At 34.1% G+C, this 20,800-nt stretch overlaps 2 protein-coding genes across 5 annotated transcripts; both read left to right on the top strand.

Annotated features, from left to right (window-relative positions):
• Positions 1–436: 436 nt before the first annotated feature.
• On the top strand, positions 437–6,679 carry LOC122632620 (protein wings apart-like). Its single transcript, XM_043819651.1, has 11 exons — positions 437–1,125; positions 1,810–3,455; positions 3,559–3,807; positions 3,881–4,129; positions 4,214–4,438; positions 4,538–4,760; positions 4,841–5,056; positions 5,154–5,333; positions 5,403–5,491; positions 5,602–5,703; positions 5,794–6,679. The coding sequence occupies exons 1-11, from the start codon at positions 942–944 to the stop codon at positions 5,941–5,943; spliced, it is 3,513 nt and encodes a 1,170-aa protein (XP_043675586.1). The 5' UTR covers positions 437–941; the 3' UTR covers positions 5,944–6,679.
• A 295-nt stretch (positions 6,680–6,974) lies between these two features.
• On the top strand, positions 6,975–20,711 carry LOC122632622 (sodium- and chloride-dependent GABA transporter ine). 4 transcript variants are annotated; one of them, XM_043819655.1, is made up of 13 exons: positions 6,975–7,665; positions 9,161–9,783; positions 10,042–10,368; positions 14,259–14,449; positions 17,147–17,281; positions 17,533–17,758; positions 17,856–18,123; positions 18,314–18,542; positions 18,751–18,863; positions 18,962–19,102; positions 19,192–19,392; positions 19,496–19,672; positions 19,766–20,711. In XM_043819655.1, exons 2-13 carry the CDS (start codon positions 9,209–9,211, stop codon positions 19,937–19,939), a joined length of 2,757 nt encoding a protein of 918 aa, XP_043675590.1. In that variant the 5' UTR covers positions 6,975–7,665; positions 9,161–9,208; the 3' UTR covers positions 19,940–20,711. The 4 variants fall into 4 exon arrangements, with proteins under 4 accessions (XP_043675590.1, XP_043675588.1, XP_043675589.1 ...); XM_043819653.1 differs by having other exon boundaries at positions 9,153–9,783; XM_043819654.1 differs by having other exon boundaries at positions 6,975–7,708; positions 9,153–9,783.
• Positions 20,712–20,800: the final 89 nt, after the last annotated feature.

The raw sequence follows: 20,800 nt of genomic DNA, 5'->3' as shown, positions 1-20,800 counted from the left end.
TGGAGAGGGGATGTATTTAATGTCGTATGTCTATTGATAAAACATACGTATAATGACATATCTTATCTATATCTAAAATCTATGTACATATTTATACATTCTTGAAGATTTATATATATATATATATATATATATATATATATATACATATACATACATACATACATACACACACATACATATATATGAGTGTATTTATTGTAAACTTATATCAATATATAGATAGACTTTAATTCGTTATTAATAATATGTCGATTTTTCTTGCAAACGAAAGTCATACTGTATTACGTGTTGCTTTATGTAATAAATCGCATTCTAATTGGACAATATTATATATGTCCATTCAATCGGTAATGTAGATAGTTACGCTTCGTCCTATCTGGCTCTATCTACTGGATAAGATGATAAGTATTATTATCTGGTGCACAGTGTATTATTCGTTTTTTTGCATGTGGTATGTATGCATCTAAATCTTAAACGAAAAACATATCGACAGATGGCTTAAGATCATGTTATGATTAATAAATTCCAGTTAAATTTGTCGAACTATATGGAAAAGGAAATAATAGGAAGTGTAATAAGAACGTTGGCGTATTAATGCGAAGGTTATAATTACGAAATTATTAATTCGAAATTGAAATTTTTGGCAGGAAATATATTTGTGCATCGAGGGAAATAGTAATCGAAACATGGCGTTTGTTTCTTTAGTGAGCTTCGAAATTACTTTTCTTAAGGTCGTAATACTTTCGTAACTTCGGCTGTTATACAGAGGACGACGTATTTTTAAAAATTTCCGAATGTTATCCCGAAATATTGTCATTATTATTCGAATCGATAGTTATGTAGCATAGATCATACGGAAATTTTAAAGAATGAAGAAAGATATTGTTATTTGTGTCTTATGGGATGCGGACTGTATTTGAAATATCGGAATATCCAAAATGACGTCTCGTAGTTACACCAAATCCTACAGTCGCAAGGTCAGTAGTGTGACACCTGGGAGCATTCAATTTGATAAGCTTTTTCGAGAAAATAGTAATAGACCTTCTGCTGCCAAGTCAGCAGGTACTGTTGGAAAATGGGGTATAACATCTTTTACATCTATCAGAAGCACGAATATCAATGGTATGTATTTATTATTTTCATATAATTTTTATTACACCTTCCTGTATTATAGATGTAAATATTTCAACAAAAAATTAAATTAAATTATATTCAAAATTTTCTAATCCATATATTTTCATGTCGGTAAAGCTTGTTATGAAATTGTTATTAGCACAGTTTCTCCCATTCTTTCATTATGACTCATTCATAATGCAGTTTTCTTTTTTGTTTTTTTCTTTCTTTTTTTTTTTTCTTAAGTTCATCTTTATTATACCTTTTCACCTTTATGAATAAGTTATTTAATATGATGTAATTGTATTTATATATATATAAGATATTAATATTAAACGTGTATTATATTGCATATTATATATTATTATATCTAAAAAGTATAGCATCTATATGAATAATACATATAATTTAAAAATTTATTCGTTTTATATATATAAATAATATAACATATATACTTTGAATAACTTTTACATTATTCATCATATAAAGTTTTTCAAAGAATGTATATTTGGTATCTAGCTCTGATATATATGTGTGTACGCGTGTGTGTAGGAAAGTAAGTTTTATTATTTAACAATTTCTAGTATAAGTAATTAGTTTTGATTATATTTTTTATAATTTAAATATTACAAATATTAATTGGATATAACAAAGAATTGAATACATATATATTATTTTTTTATTTATATATAGGAAGGAGAGATAATATTCACAATTCATTTGGTGCAAAAAGGATGAAAATTGATTATAGTAACCAGAATACACGTGTGAATTCTGGAAAAGATCCCTTTTCATTTGAAATTGATCCAACTAGTAAGACAGATACTACATCAGCTGTTGTAAAGCCGAAGAAATTTTTTAAAAGTAGAAATGTACCACCAGTAATAGAAGAATCTCGCCAAGACGTGGCAATATACAGACAAGTACCTGATTCACAATATGGTAGAACACGCGCTCCAAAGCAGCCTCAACAACCCCTGCCAAAACAGCCCTTACCAAAAGCAATGCATACTCCTACAAAGAAAGTATCAGAAAGTGTAGATAATACTGGTAATGAAACATCAAATAGAGAAGAAGGAAAACCTCCAATTGTCTTAAGAATATGTAAGGGTACTGCAAGATTAGTTTGCGGAGATGTGCAAAATAATCAGGATCAAGAACCTGAAACTTACAGAATTTCTACACCTCTTACTAGTCCCTCTAAAATAGATATTGAACGTAAAAGTAATACAGAACCATCAATCAAAACGGATCTTAAGACAACTCGTTCTCAGCAACCAATTGTATCCACAGTATCGATACCATTAGAAAATTCTGATATGCGACGAACGACACGTAGTCGTGCAAAAAATTTACACTTAGACATAACAGGTTCTTCTGCTGTTACAACAGCATCAACTACTTCAAATACACATAGTTCTGGACTCTCCTTAACTCTTAGAAAATCCGTTACAGATTCCAATAACACTCTTATATCCCATTATGATATTGTTAAGACTGATTGTAGTTCAACGTACCCATGTAAACCAACAATAGAACCTTTAATCGGACGAGACCAGCCACTGCCAACGACAACTCAAGAACTTATTGATATTCTTTCAAGTGATGCAGATCCAATGCAAACAAGACCAATGATCTTAAATGTCCCTGAAACTGAAGATAATTCTGAAATTACCTCAGATGAGGTTCAACATTGTTCTATAGATATCCCTACAAATGAAGTGATACCTGAAACTAATAGACAACCAGAGAAAGAAACAGAAGCAGAAGCAGAACAAGAACTAGAACCAGAAGGTGAAACTGAGGTGGAACCTGATCCTGAAACAGAATTGGAATCATCAGCTCATGTAGCTGATTCTGAAACTGCAGCAGCTAAGACATTAGTAGATCAGGATTGGTTTTCAGGTAGCGATGATAGTGAAGGTGTGAGTGGCAATGTTGAAAATGAAATGCCTTTGCACGTAACAAGTACAGTTTCAGAATCACAAACTTTAAATGCTCCTACAACAAATGTACCATCTAAGCCTGTTACTAAAAAGGGTAGCATTTTTAAAAGTCGTTCAACAGGGACAACAAATGGAAATAAAAGACGTGCATTGTATAAACACAAGTGGTGTGATAGTGATAAAGAATCTAGTACGACAGATACACCTAATATTGGGAATGTAATTCCTACTATAGCTTCAGGATCACACAGTACCACTGGATCTGAAGCATATGCTGGAGAATTTGAGACTTCTCAACTTACAAGAGTTGTGACTTATCCTGAAACTGATATAGACTTTACAGATGATTCTGAAGCTGTTACAAGTGTTCGTTGTTGCAGGAAAGTTAAAGGTGTAAGTATATATTATACAAATGTTCAAAGTCCTATATGTTGCATCAAGGTGATAAGGCTCATTGATATTAGGATTTATTGATGATGATAACATTATTTTGTAGTTTTACACTGTAGTAAAGAATGTGAAGAAGGCCCATCAGATTCAAGAAAGTGGAGAATTTCAGGAATTTAATGATGATGTTGAATATATATTGGATACTTTAAGAGAAAATAATCCAAATGCTACACGTTGCCTTTCAGCTATACGCTTAGCAAGCAAATGCATGGCTCCTGCCTTTCGTATGCATGTACGTGCTCACGGAACCGTTGCTAAATTTTTTAAAGCATTACATGATGCCACTAAAGATCAAGTATGTTTTTCATTTACTATTTTAATATCCAAAAAAACGGATAAACTTTAATATTATTTTGTATTGCAATTAGAGTCTTGGCCTGTGTACAGCAACTGTAATGTTTGTGTTAAGTCAAGATCGTCTAGCGATGGATTTAGACCGAGATTGCTTAGAACTAATGTTAAGTTTATTAGAATCTGATGCCAGTCATAAAGATGCGCTTGACGATTGTGGCCTTAGTAGGGCTGAATTATTAAAAAATAAGGAAAAAGTACGGCAATTGTGTGCGGATATTCAAGCACAAGGGCATGCAAAGCATCTAAATTTGGATAATATTACCGTGAGTAATTTAATCATTTCTGTGATTAATCTACATTAATTTTAAATGGAAATGAAATGTGATAAAATTGATTTATCTTCGCAGGTTGGACAATTAGCTATGGAAACACTTCTCAGTCTAACTTCAAAACGTGCAGGAGAGTGGTTTAAAGAAGAACTCCGAGAATTAGGTGGCTTAGAACATATTGTAAAAACAGTCAGGGAATGTCATCGCCACATTAATGCGCACGATGTTACAAGAGCTGGTTGGACAGAACCATTATTAGATAAATTACGTAAAGTCGACAGATGTTTACGTGTATTAGAAAACGTAAGGACTATCTACTATAAATTATAATGCGAATTATGCTAAATATTATTATTCAATTTTACGTATAGCACTAACAATATATATTATATTTATGATTAGGTTACACATATGAACGAAGAGAATCAAGTATATTTATTAAAATATGATGATGGTGTACTAGTAAGTACTTTAGCAAGTCTTTATTACTTATGTGGACAAGAGATTCCCATTTATCCAACCATAGACCCAAGTGATAAAAGCTCAATTGGTGCTGTTGTCAGAGAATGTCTTTTTGCTATTATCAAAGTTCTCATAAACCTCACTCATCGATTCAATAGACAATGTAAGCTTATTGGGTTTTATATTATTTTCATTTTTCAGAGATTGATTTTATTTATTGCTATAATTATATATTTTTTGCAGCTTGTGGAAGCAAATTAGTGGGATCACAAAGTGGTGTAGTTGATTGTAGTTTGTATCTTTTATTACGTATACCAGAATCGCTACCAGAAGAAAAAAGATTTGATATGATGATGCTGGCGTTAATTCTTTTAATAAATTTAGTAGAGCAATGTGATGATAATAAGCAACATCTTATTGAGTCAAAGGCTCCTCCATCTACAGAAAATATTTTTGATGGTATGTATTTTGTATAAGCACTATATACGTATTACTCAAGTATATTCATTTATCAAAACGTATGTAATTATATTTATAAATCAAAATGTTTTTATAGCTGAAGAAAGTGGTGTAGAGTCTTTGATTGATCTCTTTTATAAACAAGAAGAATTGGCACGAGCGGAAGAGCAAAAAACTGATGCAATTTTGGATGGTAAAAAAGATTCAGAACAGACAGAAACAGTGTCAACAACAACAAAATCCCAGGAAGAATTTATTGAAGAAACTGTTACCAAATGTTCGTATATGTATTTCTTAATGGTGTACAATACAAAAACTTAATTATATTACATTAATCTTTCTTCAGTATTGCAGAAAGCTGGACGCCACATGGAACATACTTTAATAGGTGCATATGTTGTTCTCCTACTTGGATACTTAATAATGGATAACAAGGTAAAAATTGCTTGATTTATATTTCAGTAGAGATATATAGTACATTAGCAAAAGTAGATTATGAAATAAGATAAGATATTGTCATGTTGAGATACTATGATATCTTTTAGGATTACGAGTCACTTGTACGTAGCAGACTCCCAGATAACAGCTTTTCCACAATGGTATCTGTACTTCAAAAGTTTTTCAATTTTATGAATTTAACAGCATCGGTAATTATTCATCATTTGATTTTATATAAGTTTAATTATATATTGCATTTAATAACACAGTCCTCAATAATTTGAAATATTTTTATATAGAATGAAGTAAGTAGTTGTGGAATAGCAGCTACTGAAAAGGTGATTAAGTTCCTAAAAATGTCGGACGTTAGAACTGAAGAGGAGCGAAATGAATTACCATTACCAGCACTGGAAGACCCCAATATGATGCTTGATTTGACCTCATCTTGATTAATATATTATGCACATATTGACAGCATTTTCTGTTTTACTGGCATACAAAATGAGCCAAAGTTATCTATGTCTGAGAAAGGAATCCCTGTTACTTCATAGATTGGTCACCTGTTTCGTATTAATCGTATGTGTGTATACGTGTATATATACGCTCTCACGCGTGTATATACATGCATACATACATACGTACGTATACACACACACAAACATACATACATATATATATATAAATATATATATATTTATTCATTTACATAATTTATTACTTTATGTTTCATTAATTTTCATGTGGCTTGCTTTTCATTCACAGCATTGTAGATCTTAAGCTTTAGTTGTTACTTAAATATGGAGACAAAAGAATGCAAATCGTAGTGATTGATCTTGTAATTATAAAAACGTACCTCTACATGAGTATCAATTGGATATCGTAATTAAAAGAAACTCGTTCAGTCAAATGGACAGGAAGAATGATCATCAATAATATTGTGAACTTTATCATATAGAGTGTAGTTTATTTGCTGTATAGTAATAGATGAATTTATCTTTGTACAATCATTTAAAAGTTACATAAACTGTGTTTTCAAACCTGTTAAGTAATTGATAATGTTGGGTATAAAAGGACCCTTCAATATTCAAAATAGTGTTATGTAAGCTTATTTTAATATTAAAATTACATTAAACTATAAGCCTTGTAAATGTACATTTATAAATTATAATTGTATCTTACATTCAACGGTTTTTTGTTATTTTTATCATTGGACATGTGCATTATTTTATATTAACATATGTGATTACGATCAATACTTGCATTTAAAATAACCGAACATAATTATAGCGATGTAGCGATTACTTACGAGTCTGCGAATATTTTTAATTTTGTATGATTTCGGTCACGCTTGTTTGTATAATCCTAAGATTGTATCGTAGTCTTCACGCGTGACAGTTCGGCGATGTTCGGTTAAAGTCGGGAGCGATCGGATCGATTTGGAAGCATTCGGCTGATCATCGGCAGCGTTGTGCGCAGTCGTGCGACGCGTTGGCGGCGTTTCGTACGCGGCAGCGCGCTTGCGTGCTCGATACGCTGTATTCGCGTTCGCGCTCGCGCTCACGCTCGCGAGTCGCGGCACGCGATCGGCGCGCACACAACGTCGCGCGACGTTGTGTCGTGTGTGTCCAACGTGTTGACTCGCGTTACGACTCGTCCTGTCTTTTTTTTCCGTTTTCTTCCTTTCCTTCCTCTCCTGTTTTTTTTTTTTTTCTTTTATTCTACACTTTAACGATTCGTTCGATTCATCGTCCTATTGATTTTTTCTCCTTGGATCCTATCTCCGCCCACACCGGAAATTCGTTCTCGCCACGGACGTTCTCTCGCGGCGCTATTCGAAAGTGTCTTTCTTTTTTATTAATTATCTCGTGCCGACGCACACGTGTTTGTGTGCCGTGCCTTTACGAACGCTACTTCTCTCTCTCTCTCTCTCTCTCTCTCTCTCTCTCTCTCTCTCTCTCTCTCTCTCTCTCTCTCTCTCTCTCTTTCTCTCACTTATACGTGTTTCTTTCTCTTTCTTTATCTTTCTTTCTCTTCTTTTTGCCTTTCTCTCTCGCTCTCTACGCGTACGAGTAAATGTTATCTGTACCTTCGTCAGAGAGAAGGCACTCATGGGTTTCAGTCGCGCTATTGGAATGCACTTAATCCGGTCGAGGCCCCCTGCGATGTGACAGGTATTTCACCTGATAACACGTGATTTCATCTACGGCGTTCCACGTAAGGAGCATCTCTCTCTCTCTCTCTCTCTCTCTCTCTCTCTCTTTCTTTCTTTTGTTTCAATTCTGCAGATTAAATCCGTTTATCGCGTTTCGTAGTATTTTTCTTTGTATAGTCGTCTAATTTCTCGACGTTTTTATTAACCGGCCATATGAATCGACCTTCCCCTCGTTGTTTTGACCCACGATGATAGGACTCGATGGATGTCGAGTCGTGGGTGAGGATCGGTTCGAATGTAACTAAAGAAAACGTTATCGTCGATAGAATTTTCAATTTTTCATTTCTCTTACGAATATCTTTTTACGATGCAAAAAGATAAACCGAAATGAACATGAATCATTGATCCATTTCATAATTATATTTTATTCCTAAATCATATTATTCATACAATGCGATATCACGAAGAGAATGCCGTTTAGAGATTTTGCGATGCTAATAACGTATAAAACGACGCTAATAAAATGACAATTTTATGATGCTAATAACGTAATAAAATGTTTTTGTTTAAATGTTTTCTCTTCAACGTCTAATCAAATATTATTTAGAATCAGAGTTGGTGCAAGAAATGTAGAAAAAAAAGTATTGCTAACGAGCGCTTTGTTCCCTAACTCGTTCTCTAACATTATCTTTTTTTCCTTGAATATTACAATATTTTACAATTTTCTTACAAATTACGATCTAACGCAAAACGTTAAAGATTACGTTAAGATTAAATTTTTTTAGTCTGAGAGAAAGAGAGAGTGTGAGATGATATTTTAACGATATTTTAACAATTTATATACATGAACTGTAAACAAAATCCGCTTAAATGTTTTGACACAGTATATTCTTGCAAATTTATCTTCTTTATTTTCGATCTTGATAGTTCGACATCGATCAATATTTTGACACGTTGATGATCCCGTTAATACGTCGATACAATATATCTATATAATGACGTTATCACGATTTATCGGACTTTAACAAATACACTTTTCTTGATTTTTTTTTATGTGAAGTATATATAATACTTTTTATTTAACAGATATGAGATAAATATCTCCTATCTTTTATTATGAGAGCTGGCTTTAGACTTTCTTACGAGATAAAGAGCAAATAGCTTAGTATTAAAACATTACATATTCTTAACGTACAGTCTTAATATTTTACTGCATCGATCAATAATTATTATATCATATAAGCAAATTAGAAAAATTAGATATTGACGATTAATTTATTTTTTCATAATTTTATAAGTTTTCGGACAATTATGTTGAATATACGCTTGAAAAAGATAAAATAATATCGACTCTTATTTCTAAATACGTAGCAAATATAACTCGATCCTCCTCCGAGTGAACAAATACAAGCAAGAGAGAGAGAGAGAGAGAGAGAAGACGAGTTAAACTCGCACGTGGAACGTAGATACCGGACGTAATTCGCTCAAGCGGTTCATCCACCTCAGTGTTTCAGGGTTGATACGCTCGAAACGACTAGATTCTACCTGAGAGTCATGCTATTATGGACATCAGCGGCGGCAGTAACGGTAGCGGCGCAAGTAGCAGCCACAGCAACGGTGGTCCTGTGACGATTACCGACGTTGGCAACAATAAAAATTGCCAACTAACTAAACAACAACACAGCAACAACGGACGTTTACAAAGTGTTCGAAAGATGAGCACGATGCCCGAAGAAGAGGACGGTTCGGACGATGTCGATCCGGATGTCGTTAAAAGTGCCCAGCAGCAACAATATCATCATCCTAATCATCATCATCATCATCATCATCATCATCATCATCAGCAGCAGCAGCAGCAGCAGCCGCAGCAGCAGCATCAGCATCAGAATCAGCATAATCACCTTATTCACGGTCATCATCGAGAGTCACAGCAAGACGTTGATTCAGATTCACCGTGCGAGGAGAGGGGTCGACTTTTGAGTTCCGCTGGCTCTTCCAGGAAGGCTAGGATCAGCCAAGCCAAGATTCTCACTGGATACGATCCCGAACTCAGATTAGGTTCCAGCGGACATAGCGGCAGTACCGACAGTGTCCACGACAGGTCTCAACCGAGACTTCATCAATCGAGACCGATCATGTAACACTTCAATATCCCCGATTTATCTAATAGCTTTTCTTTCCTTTTTTTTTTTCTTTTTTTCATTTTCTTAGAATACTTTTTCTCGATAATCGATGACGACAAACCTATTCGTCGATAAAAAGATTTAAAGATCGATTATTAACGAAACTATTATTATTTTGTTTTTGAATTCTAGAAAGTGTATATTTGTTTAATTACGTAACAATGATGCAATATGAAAGAACTGGATATGAGAGAATCGAAATTTTTTTCCAGATCGAACGAGCAGTCAGGAAGAAGCATTCGTGGTATCGATCATCACGTTACTCGTCATCATCGTTACCCCAGTATGCGTTCGTTGAAATCAAACGCCACGATGGACGAACATCATCATCATTACCATCAACATCAACCACCAGCCGCTAGCTGGGCCTCGATCGTTTTTTCCGATGGCAACGGCCAAGTCGGTCGTCCATTCACCGATTCCGTTTCCATACGCTCTCTAGCATCGATCGGCATGGGCTCTTCTGACGGGCGGAAGCTTACGATACGTAGAGTTCCCACTTCGCCGTCGGAGCTCCTTAACTTGGTACATCCGCCGCCGTAAGTGACCACATTACCTACGATCCTCTCGCTATCCTAGCATCTTCGCGAGATCTTCGGTACGAATCACGATATCTTTCCCTTTTCTACGGTATTTCATTAAACTCAAGTGATTTTATTCGTTTAAATCAAACTTCTAGAACTCAAACTCTCTCTCTCTGTGGAAATCATTAATACGACAGTTGATCTGAATATTGAAAAGAAAAGTGCATACATTTTTGGATATGTATCATTCTTCAGTATTTTCTTTCTCTTTTTCTCTCTCTTTCTCTCTCTCTCTCTCTCTCTCTCTCTCTCTTAGTCTGCTGAAATTAATCCTCGGAATTATCGCTTATAATTATTCATACGAAATAATGTGTATTTTCATTTTTAAAAATATTAACATTTAAAATAAGAACGTTATAATGCATGCACAGTGACATTGCAATGCATTATAATGCATGTGCTTTGTTAATCTTAACATATGGTATTTGTTTAGGTTAATGTCTTGAAACGATTCAAATATAATACTTTCTTGAGTATTCAAATCAATCAATTTTCAACATCACAAGATTTACAAATATATAATATCCGCTAGTGATATTCTACAAAACGCTTCGATTTCTACTTATATTAATTTTCTCAGACAAAATACGGAAACGAGATTCTTAAGCGATATGAAAATTAAAGCTCGTCATGTTTGAGATAGTTAAATAATCTATCTCGGCTGCATGGTTCATCATCCATGAAAGAGGTACATCCCTGTCATAAAGATGTCACATCATTTTACGATTCTTTTTTCTTTTTTTCTTCTTTTTTTTTTTTTTTCAACGGAGCGTCAACCTGCTGTCATGCTTATAAAGCATAGTTATACGCTACCATTGAATATTTCTTTAACACGGTGTACACTCTGATTCAAATTTATATGCATATCTATTTTAAACAAACACTATATTTGTTACGATGAGTGGTTTATAAATAACACGAAGTGTGTCCTTGTATAAAATCAGTTTTAGTTTTTACGATTAATAAGGAAAATAAAATGAGCTTTATTTTAAACGAAAACGATGTTAATTTTAAACGAAATTTGTTAGCCGATGCTCTGAAATGAAATAAAAAAAAAATTGATGTATCATAAATCGTACGATCCTAACGATTTATTGCGGATTAACGAACACGTAGCAATTAAAATAAATCATTTTTTCTTCGAAGATAAAATATTAAAGGGAACGCGATAATACCAATTTATCATGAAAATAAGAAAGAAACGAAAAGAAGGAAACGAGAACGAGGAGAAGTACAACTGTCACGAGAGTTTTCGCGGCCATTCGTTAACGCAATAAACAAACATTAACGAAGGAAGGTGTCTTGGTGACTCGTTGGCATAAAAATAAGACTACTTCTTGATTCGTATGTCAGTTTAAAATTGGAGTCTCTAGGCGTGTAGAACGGTTCCGTGCTCATATTCATACGCATACATACGTATATACATCTTTGACAATCGGGTCTCGATCTTCTCGAAGTTTTACATACTTCGAGAGTTACTTCTTTGTGACGTGTTTACTCAAGAATTATGATTTAAACTTCGATCGTATACATATATACATATATGCACACGTATCAACATGTACATACGTACGCGTTAACATTCTCGTTTGCCACGCGTTAACGCTGAAAGAGAAGCAGTTCTAGGGTAAACAATATAGCGATTAATAAATGTTTATTGCATGTGCCAAGAGAAACGCAATAAACGTCGCGTTACATTTATTACGAGATAAAAGAGTGATGGAGAAAATTTGAAAGAGACAAAAATCTTTCTTCTGAGAATGTAACTAAAAGTCAAACTTTTTGCTATATCCTTTTATCTTAGTTCAGAAATTCAGTGACGACGAAAAAGAGTGAGAGAAAGAGAAAAAGAGAGATAGATAGATAGACAGATGAGGTGTACTTCTGAACTACTAGTGAAGCGTGGTCTCGTCATCCAGGGACTGCAATTCCGTCGTATTGTCCCAGAGACGTAAGTGGATAATAGGTGTACAATGTAAGCCCCGTACTTTTGTTGCAAGTAGGTGTACATACATTGTTGTAGCTGTCCCGCTTCTTTCATTGTAAATGATGGTATACGTTATATTTAAAGCTATGTCATGTTTTTCCATTTCGAATTCTTTGTATGTATGTATGTAAGTATGTATATATGTATCTATGCATGCATGTATGTATGTTGACAACTATTGCTGCATATTTTTCTTTTATTTTCTTTTTATTTTCTTTTCTTTTGCAAGAAAGATCCTCAGAACGTTTTTCCATACGAAGTCATGTAGATATTAAAAAGAATTTTCAATTATTCGTTAGAAGATTGATGTGTTGCTTGTTAGAAACGTTCCCAACGTATACAGCGGACTAACTCGTTTTATATCGACAAAGCATGATTAATGCGTGTTTTATGCTCGTTTATGTATAATATTATTTTTATATGCATGTTCATCGTTCTCACAGCTTCTTTTCATTCCCTCTTCTACCTTCTCCCTCAAAGTAGGTATAAATTGTCGATTATAAAAAAAAATATACCGCGTGAGAAAATATGTACCCAGGTGTGCGTATGTATTCATTAATGTTACGTATGTACATTAAAACAGTTTCTCGTCAAGTATCGAATATATATACATATATATATATATATATATATATATATATATATATATACGATCGTAACTCGTTCGATCGTTTAAGCTCTGACACACAGTGCTTGTTTCGCGCGCTTCGTATTATAAATAATAATCATTGAAGAGAGAGGGTTCGGTTACAAAAAAAAAAGGAACACAAATTTTGTTTTCATTCTTGCTACTTACATAATATGATATAGGTAGATATATTGAGCATGACAAGGTCATAGCATGGAACGCGTTTCTCTACTTAATTGATCCTACTCGATCTACTTACCCTTTAACAAGGCTTTCCTCTTCACACGAGAAATTTCTCTAAAGAGTGAGAGAGAAAGAGAGAGAGAGAGAGAGAGAGAGAGAGAGAGAGAGAGAGAGAGATAGAGAGAGAGAGAGAGAGAGATACACATAAACAAACTCGTTTAGAGAACTTTACATCCAACGAAATTTCTAAATCTTTTGTTACTTCATAAAAATTCTCTTTTATTTTTCTACTCGTATAATATTAGATGCGATTATAATGAAACATAAAATTATTTATCTTTATTCAATTTATAGATATTTAAGAAAGATTAAATTTATATTTGTATAGAGCATATAGATATGTATTTACAACATAATACGAGCTCTATGAATCATATGCAAGTTAATTATAATTTTAGATACATATGCGTTACCTTCCTTTGAATAACATTGAATAACATTCTTAGTTTTCCTAATGCGAACAATAAAAGAGAGGCTTTTGAATATGAAAGAAATCGAACGAACGGATTGTTACTCGCGTGTCGTATGTTAATCCAAGACGTATTTAATGACATCTGCGTGGCCTGCAACCTGATATTTTGACGCGAATCAATTTTATGCCTGCACGACACCTACTTACCAATAATAATAGTAATATAACGTTGAAATAATTAAAACTCGTTAAAAATGAACGAATAAACGAACGTGTCTATCCAATAGTTCACCTTTTTATTGTGTATGTTACCATGAATATTGATAAAGAAGAAGAGGGCCGAACGACGATTGCCTTGTCCTGAATTTGAAACTTACGATTAAACTATTCGTGACGTTACTAGTCAAGAAAATATTTATCACATGAAATACTATGCGTGAGAGACCTTCTCTTTCTGGAATAATGAAAAATACATATCGATGTATGTAATGCTATTTATCCTCGTACTATTCCATTTACTTGATCCTATTTATTTTCTATCACTCGACTCGAGACTGTCACGTTTGTTTGTTCAGTTCCATCGAGGATGATCTATCCACGTGTACGAGTTACGATGATGGCGAAGGCGAAGATCCTGGAGATTATCGACAGCCGAGAAGACCACACTGGGCTAATAAAGTTCAATTCGTCCTTGCTTGTATCGGATACTCAGTTGGTTTAGGAAATGTTTGGAGGTTTCCTTATTTGTGCTACAAAAGTGGTGGTGGTAAGTATATTTACGTATACATACAGATATACCTATAATCTCTTTTATAAACAAATATTAAAAGTATATATACTATTATATAATAAGAGTATATAATAAGAGTATACAAAAAAGGTAAACTAAAGTATGTAGCATACTAAAATAAAATGATAACATAATATATTATACGTATATACATTTTCTATCTCTTTTTATTATATTTTATTATATTTTATTATATACTACAGTATAGTATAGTATAGTATAGTATATAGTATATGGTATATTTCATATTCAATGAATAAGGTTCAAAACGAAGACTCTAAAAATAAATAAATAAATATAACACATACACACGCAAACATTCATACCAAATATTACTTATCTCGTGCGAATACCTTTTTGTAGATTATCGTTACGTCATTTGAAAGATCCAAAAACAGATTCGCCTACGTCAAATAAACTCTCCTTGTGTCGTCACGTATCTTTCGTGATTAGAGTCATGATGATAAGAGAGAGAGACGACGTTTATTTTTCGCATCATCGACTTTGCGATATACGTCACGGACACCTGTGATCACCTTAAGGCATCGTAAGTTCTAAATACTCTTAAGAGTCAGTCTCTCTTTTCTTGTTTTTCTTTTCTTTTTTTCTTTTTTTTTTTTTTTTTGAAAGATAACAAATCTAAAGAACATAAGACGCCACCAAAGGTATTACGAGATATGTACGTCGAGAGATCAGGATTGTAAAGAATTGTACACAAAAAAGTAAACTGATGAGATCAAACGCAAGGATTATCTTCTAACGTGATGAAAAATGATTATTTTTTTTATTTGTATCTATTCAAGGTGAAGATTATGATTTTAACTAATGTAGGTAGTACTATTTAGAAGTAATGTTTTATTTTAGTTCTCTGATTTTTTATACTCATATTCAATCGATGCTTGAAAATATGAATGAACCCATGAAACTCATAGATTAGATTTTTAATTCATTATCTCTCGACATTCATCGGTTCTGGACAATTAAACGGAGTCCCATTCCAGATTCATGAGTAACACAAAATTATATCTGACGGTGAATGCAAAGTATGTATTATTACAAAATCTAGTCGTATACATATACACATTTTCTAATGTTACGTCAACGAGAGTTAAAGCTGTTATGAAGGCAGTAATATTTGAATAGAGCGCTGATATGTATGTATATATAAAATGTGTTTTGCGTGTTTATCATAGAACACGTTTTAAATGAGACTTGTATGAAAATTCGAGGCCAAGGAATTTAAAACAAAAACTGTCGTCATATATACCTACTTGTATACATACATACATACATACGTGAATAAATATATACGTACGTATGTACTTACGTACGTACATAGATACTTCGAGATACCCTTAACGTAATCGAGCTCTCTGCTGTATCTTGTTGCTGTTAATCTTCAAAGTCTGAAAGAGCACTCGGCCTCCGGACGTAGTGGCGCAATTCGTTCTCTCTCGGAACTTGATACATGACCTTGCTAGAACTCGGTTACACCGGAGGAGCGTAACACCGTAAATGATTTCAATGACACCGGTGGAAATAATCGGACCGAGAGTATAATTTCGTTCGGTCTCACCGTTCGTTTGAATTGAGAGAGAGAGAGAGAGAGAGAGAGAGAGAGAGAGAGAGAGAGAGAGAGAAATAGAGAGAAAGAGAAACAAAGAGAGAGAGGGAGAGAGAAGGAGAGAGAGAAAGAGAGAATCGTGCAGCCGGAAAACGAGATCGGATGCCGCGGACTGATTTGCACCGACGAGAAATAACTACTATTCTCAAGCTCTCGGATGCTCGTTAAAGAGGTATTAATCCGACGATAAAAGATTCGGTCTTGAAAATCTACGGGAAACGTAAATCGTCGTGATCAGAACGTGTTTCCTTCTCATTCTATCTAGGAGGGTCCTTTAACAAGCTGACCATTTGAATTTTCCCACGTTTACCTTATTGAAAGATCGGGATAAGGGAATTTTGAACGATTACGAATAAAGAGAGATGTTATTAGAAAATTATTTGTTTCGAAAGATAGTTCAGACGATCAATTTATTTCTTGGAATCATGTATTATATTCTTGAGAGATTGAATTTTTCACGAGATAACACGTTGAACGTGTCTCTTCGTGATAAGAGTCGTTTACCAGGTATAAATTTGCATGATTGTTCGGAAAAATAATTCAAAACGATCTTCCGGGGATTTACAAATGATAATCTAATTATATCATTAAAAGTATCACACATGGTACTTTTTAAAGAATGGATTAATTTGCCTTTCCAATTACTTTGCCACGCTGGAGACTCTTCTTTCCTGAATTAAATCGTAATCCGTAACAGTGATCATCGTTTATTACGAATAAAGAGTTATATCCAGTGACCTTGGAACTACCCACGATGCGACGATTAACGTAGAGTAGCATTACGTACGAGCTGCTTTAATGAAGCATCTAATAAATCCATCGTACAGATTTAATACCGGTTACCTAATGAATCTGACTGTTATGTTAACAAATAAGAAATCTTTGTCGTTTGTTATAATGTATCATAGTACTCAAGTTCGTCGAATTAAAAAGTGAATACAATTTGCGCTGAGTCTCGTTATGTTTTCAATAGATTAAGAAAATTTAACGGTGATAATTTTTTGTAAACGATAATTTGATATAATTTGTAAAATGATCCATTTTTACAGGGGTATTTCTGGTACCTTACTTCCTAATACTTGTAGTTTGTGGAGTACCACTACTGTACATGGAACTCAGTATAGGACAATTTACAAGACGAGGACCGATCGGTGCCCTTGGTCAAATATGTCCACTCTTCAAAGGTAAGTTTCAAAAGTAATAAGAAATTAAGAAATTAGAACGTCAAAAGAAATTTAGAACGATTACGAAAAACTTGACGTTTGATCTCGACGAAGTTTAATTCATTAAAACGTAGACAAAGAATGAGTGCAAAAGCTGTCACATTAACTTGACCCAGCTAATTAACGATATTAAACTCTATCGAGGCTTGGTAGCTTATTTATCCTTAAGAATATTTTCACGTGTATGTTCTTTTTTTTTTACTTTTTAATAGGAGCCGGACTATCATCGGTGGTGATATCTTTTCTAATGTCGACCTATCACAATGTGATTATAGCATACGCTATATATTACTTTTTCGCTGCGTTCAGAGCTCACCAACCATGGTCAGATTGTGATAATTCGTGGAACACAGCTGCCTGTTGGCTACCACTTAATGGCTTCGTTGATAATCGAACTCGTCTCAATGCCTCGAAGACACCGTCCGAAGATTTTTTCGAGTAATTTCCGAGCAAACGCGCGTAAATCTTTTATTAAGTGCTTTCGATCCTTTTCTATTGGGGCAATAGTTCAATCTTTCTTTTTCATTATTCACAGTAACAAAGTTCTTCAGATCAGTAGCGGCATTGAGGAACCTGGAGCATTGAGATGGGAACTCGTAGCTTGTCTGATAACAGCCTGGATCATGGTATACTTCTCGATTTGGAAATCTATCAAATCATCGGCGCAAGTAAGGTATCTCACGGCAACTCTACCGTTTCTTCTAATTGTCGTCTTTCTTACACGGTCCCTCACCCTCGAAGGTGCCGACAAGGGCCTTCAATTTTTCTTCCATCCACGCTGGGAGTTACTTGGCGATGCGAAGGTATATGGCAAAAAAAAAAAAAATGAGAATAATCGACCTTTTAATTTTAATTTTAATTTTAATTAACGATTCCCCAAAAGAATTCGCATTTTGACCAATAGAATTCAATATCGTTATCGTCACATTAATTTCTGTCATCTAATGAAATCGTTTGAGTCGAAGAATTCACCTTCGTTCTCGTGCCTTTAAGGTATGGATCAACGCCGCTGCACAAATATTCAACTCCGTTGGTATCGCATTCGGTTCCATGATCTGCTTCGCTAGTTACAACAAATTTCACAATACCATTCTGGTGGATACGGTAGCGGTTTCTCTGATCAATGCGTGTAGCAGTTTGCTCGTTGGGATCTTTTCGTTCGCGACAATCGGGAACATTGCACGAGAACAAAACATGTCAGTCGAAGCAGTACTCAGCGACGGTAAGTCGCTCGACATTTACGAATTATCAATTATATTGTAAAGATTTTTGTTTCGATCGAAGTTTAATCAATCGGAAATTCAGGATCAAATTCGAAGGAGACGACGTATATTTTGTTTAATCCATTTTTATATCTCTCCTCGAATATAATCCTCAGATTAACGTCAGTCTCCTGACATTTTATAGATAAATCATAATTTCCGTTCAAGGACCTGGCCTAGTATTCGTCATCTATCCGCAAGCTTTAGCCAAGATGCCAGCGTCTCAACTCTGGGCCGTATTATTCTTCTTTATGATGGTATGCCTTTCACTGAACAGCCAGGTAGGTAAAAGTTCGACTTTTTGTTTGAAATGCTAAATGTCAGCGTTTAAAACAATCGTTAGATACCTTTGAAAAAATCTGATCGTTATCATCCATAGTTTGCTATAGTCGAAGTCGTGGTCACATCGATCCAAGATGGATTTCCAAATTGGGTGAAACGTCGTCTACTCTGCCACGAGATGTTGGTACTTGTAATATGCGTAGTTTCTTTCCTCTTTGGATTGCCCAATATCACGCAGGTAATCATCAATTTTGCATAGCGACAATCCTTTGTTTGCATAATATAATCAAATGAATCATCTCATTATTACGCGGTTTACTTTTTCAGGGTGGAATTTATTTCTTCCAACTAATAGATCACTATGCCGCGTCTCTCTCGATCATGTTTTTAGCCTTCTTCGAAGTCATTGCCATATCTTGGTGTTACGGTGTTCGAAGATTATGTAACAATGTCAAGGAAATGACTGGGAGAGTACCTTCCATGTATTTTCGATTTTGTTGGCTCATAGCGGCACCTCTTCTCATACTGGTAAAAACATTTGATCAGATTAATTATAATTTTTTTCATAATTTTTTTCCTTTCTCCATTGTTTGTTCGATCGACTCTTTATTTCTTCATGTTTGTGTTTCAGGCTGTATGGGTCTTCAGTTTGATAGACTACGAACCACCAACTTATCGAAACGGTGAATACGAATATCCATGGTGGGCGGAAGCTATTGGTTGGGGTATAGCATCTCTTTCTTTGATTTGCATTCCAGCTTTTGCTATCTATGTGTTCATTAAATCCGAAGGCAATACTTTCTCCGAGGTATATCATGTCTTTCTTTATAACTTCTCAGAATTCTCTGAATTGACAGATAAGCACGGCTTTCTTTCGCTTCGATTTCATATTTATTTTTAGAAATTGAAGAACTCCATCAAGCCTCACTTTGAAGCATGCAAACTTTGCGGACAGGAATATTGCCAGGAACCCATGCATAATCTTGAAGAAGAAACGGCGAAGGATCCTCAACAGGATATGATTAATCCGATTCAATTAAATGCGAATTATCTTCTCTCGAAACCACAATCATAATGTCATGTAAACATATTTTTGAATCAATCTTATGAATCATCGAATCGGGCGATCGATCGATCGCAATCGTTGTATATATCACTGAATGATGATGCATGAATACTCTCGAGGAATCTTTATCGATCAATTCGAGCAAATGCATCTTTTTATTCAATTAAATGCGTCGTTAAAAAATAAGCCGTCGATATCTTAGATCATCGATCATTCATTTATATTCGCGTTTCATCTTTTAAATCGAGGAGAAGTATAATGTTGATTTTTAGAAAAAAATTCCAAGCGGAATAAAGAAAAGAAATCGATATATTAATTTCGTATAATATCGAATTCGAACGAAGAAACGATTGCATTTGCAGCCTTGATGACTTGATTCGAGCAAAATTCGTTTAGTTAGAAATAAAAATAGATAACACTTAATAAAACATTCATGCAACATGGCAGTTATATGCGATATTACGACGTAAAACGAGAGAAAAAGGAAAAAAAAATTTATCAATAAATAAGTCATGTAAAATAGTGATATAGTTGAGAATATGATTGTACACAAAGAAGAACATAATTTCAGCCATTAATTAATATCCACATTCCTTTCTGTAAAATATAGTATATAAATCATGTAAAATTATTCATGGTAGAATTGAAACAGTCTAGTTCAGTACAAATATATGATTTTTAGGAAGATTGTCCAAGAAGAAAGATATATCTACATATATAGTCGAGTACCAAGCTATGTAGAAACGTCAGCAATAAATAAATCGTCAATTATTATAAAATATGATCGATATATGTTCTTTGTAAAATTATTCGTTCGAATAAATCCAATCTAAAACTCCTCGATTACGAATCCATCACGTTCCTAAACAC

This window comes from Vespula pensylvanica, chromosome 10 (genome assembly GCF_014466175.1).
Source record: "Vespula pensylvanica isolate Volc-1 chromosome 10, ASM1446617v1, whole genome shotgun sequence".
NCBI lineage: Eukaryota > Metazoa > Arthropoda > Insecta > Hymenoptera > Vespidae > Vespula > Vespula pensylvanica.
This window is presented reverse-complemented; position numbering and strand designations above follow the sequence as displayed.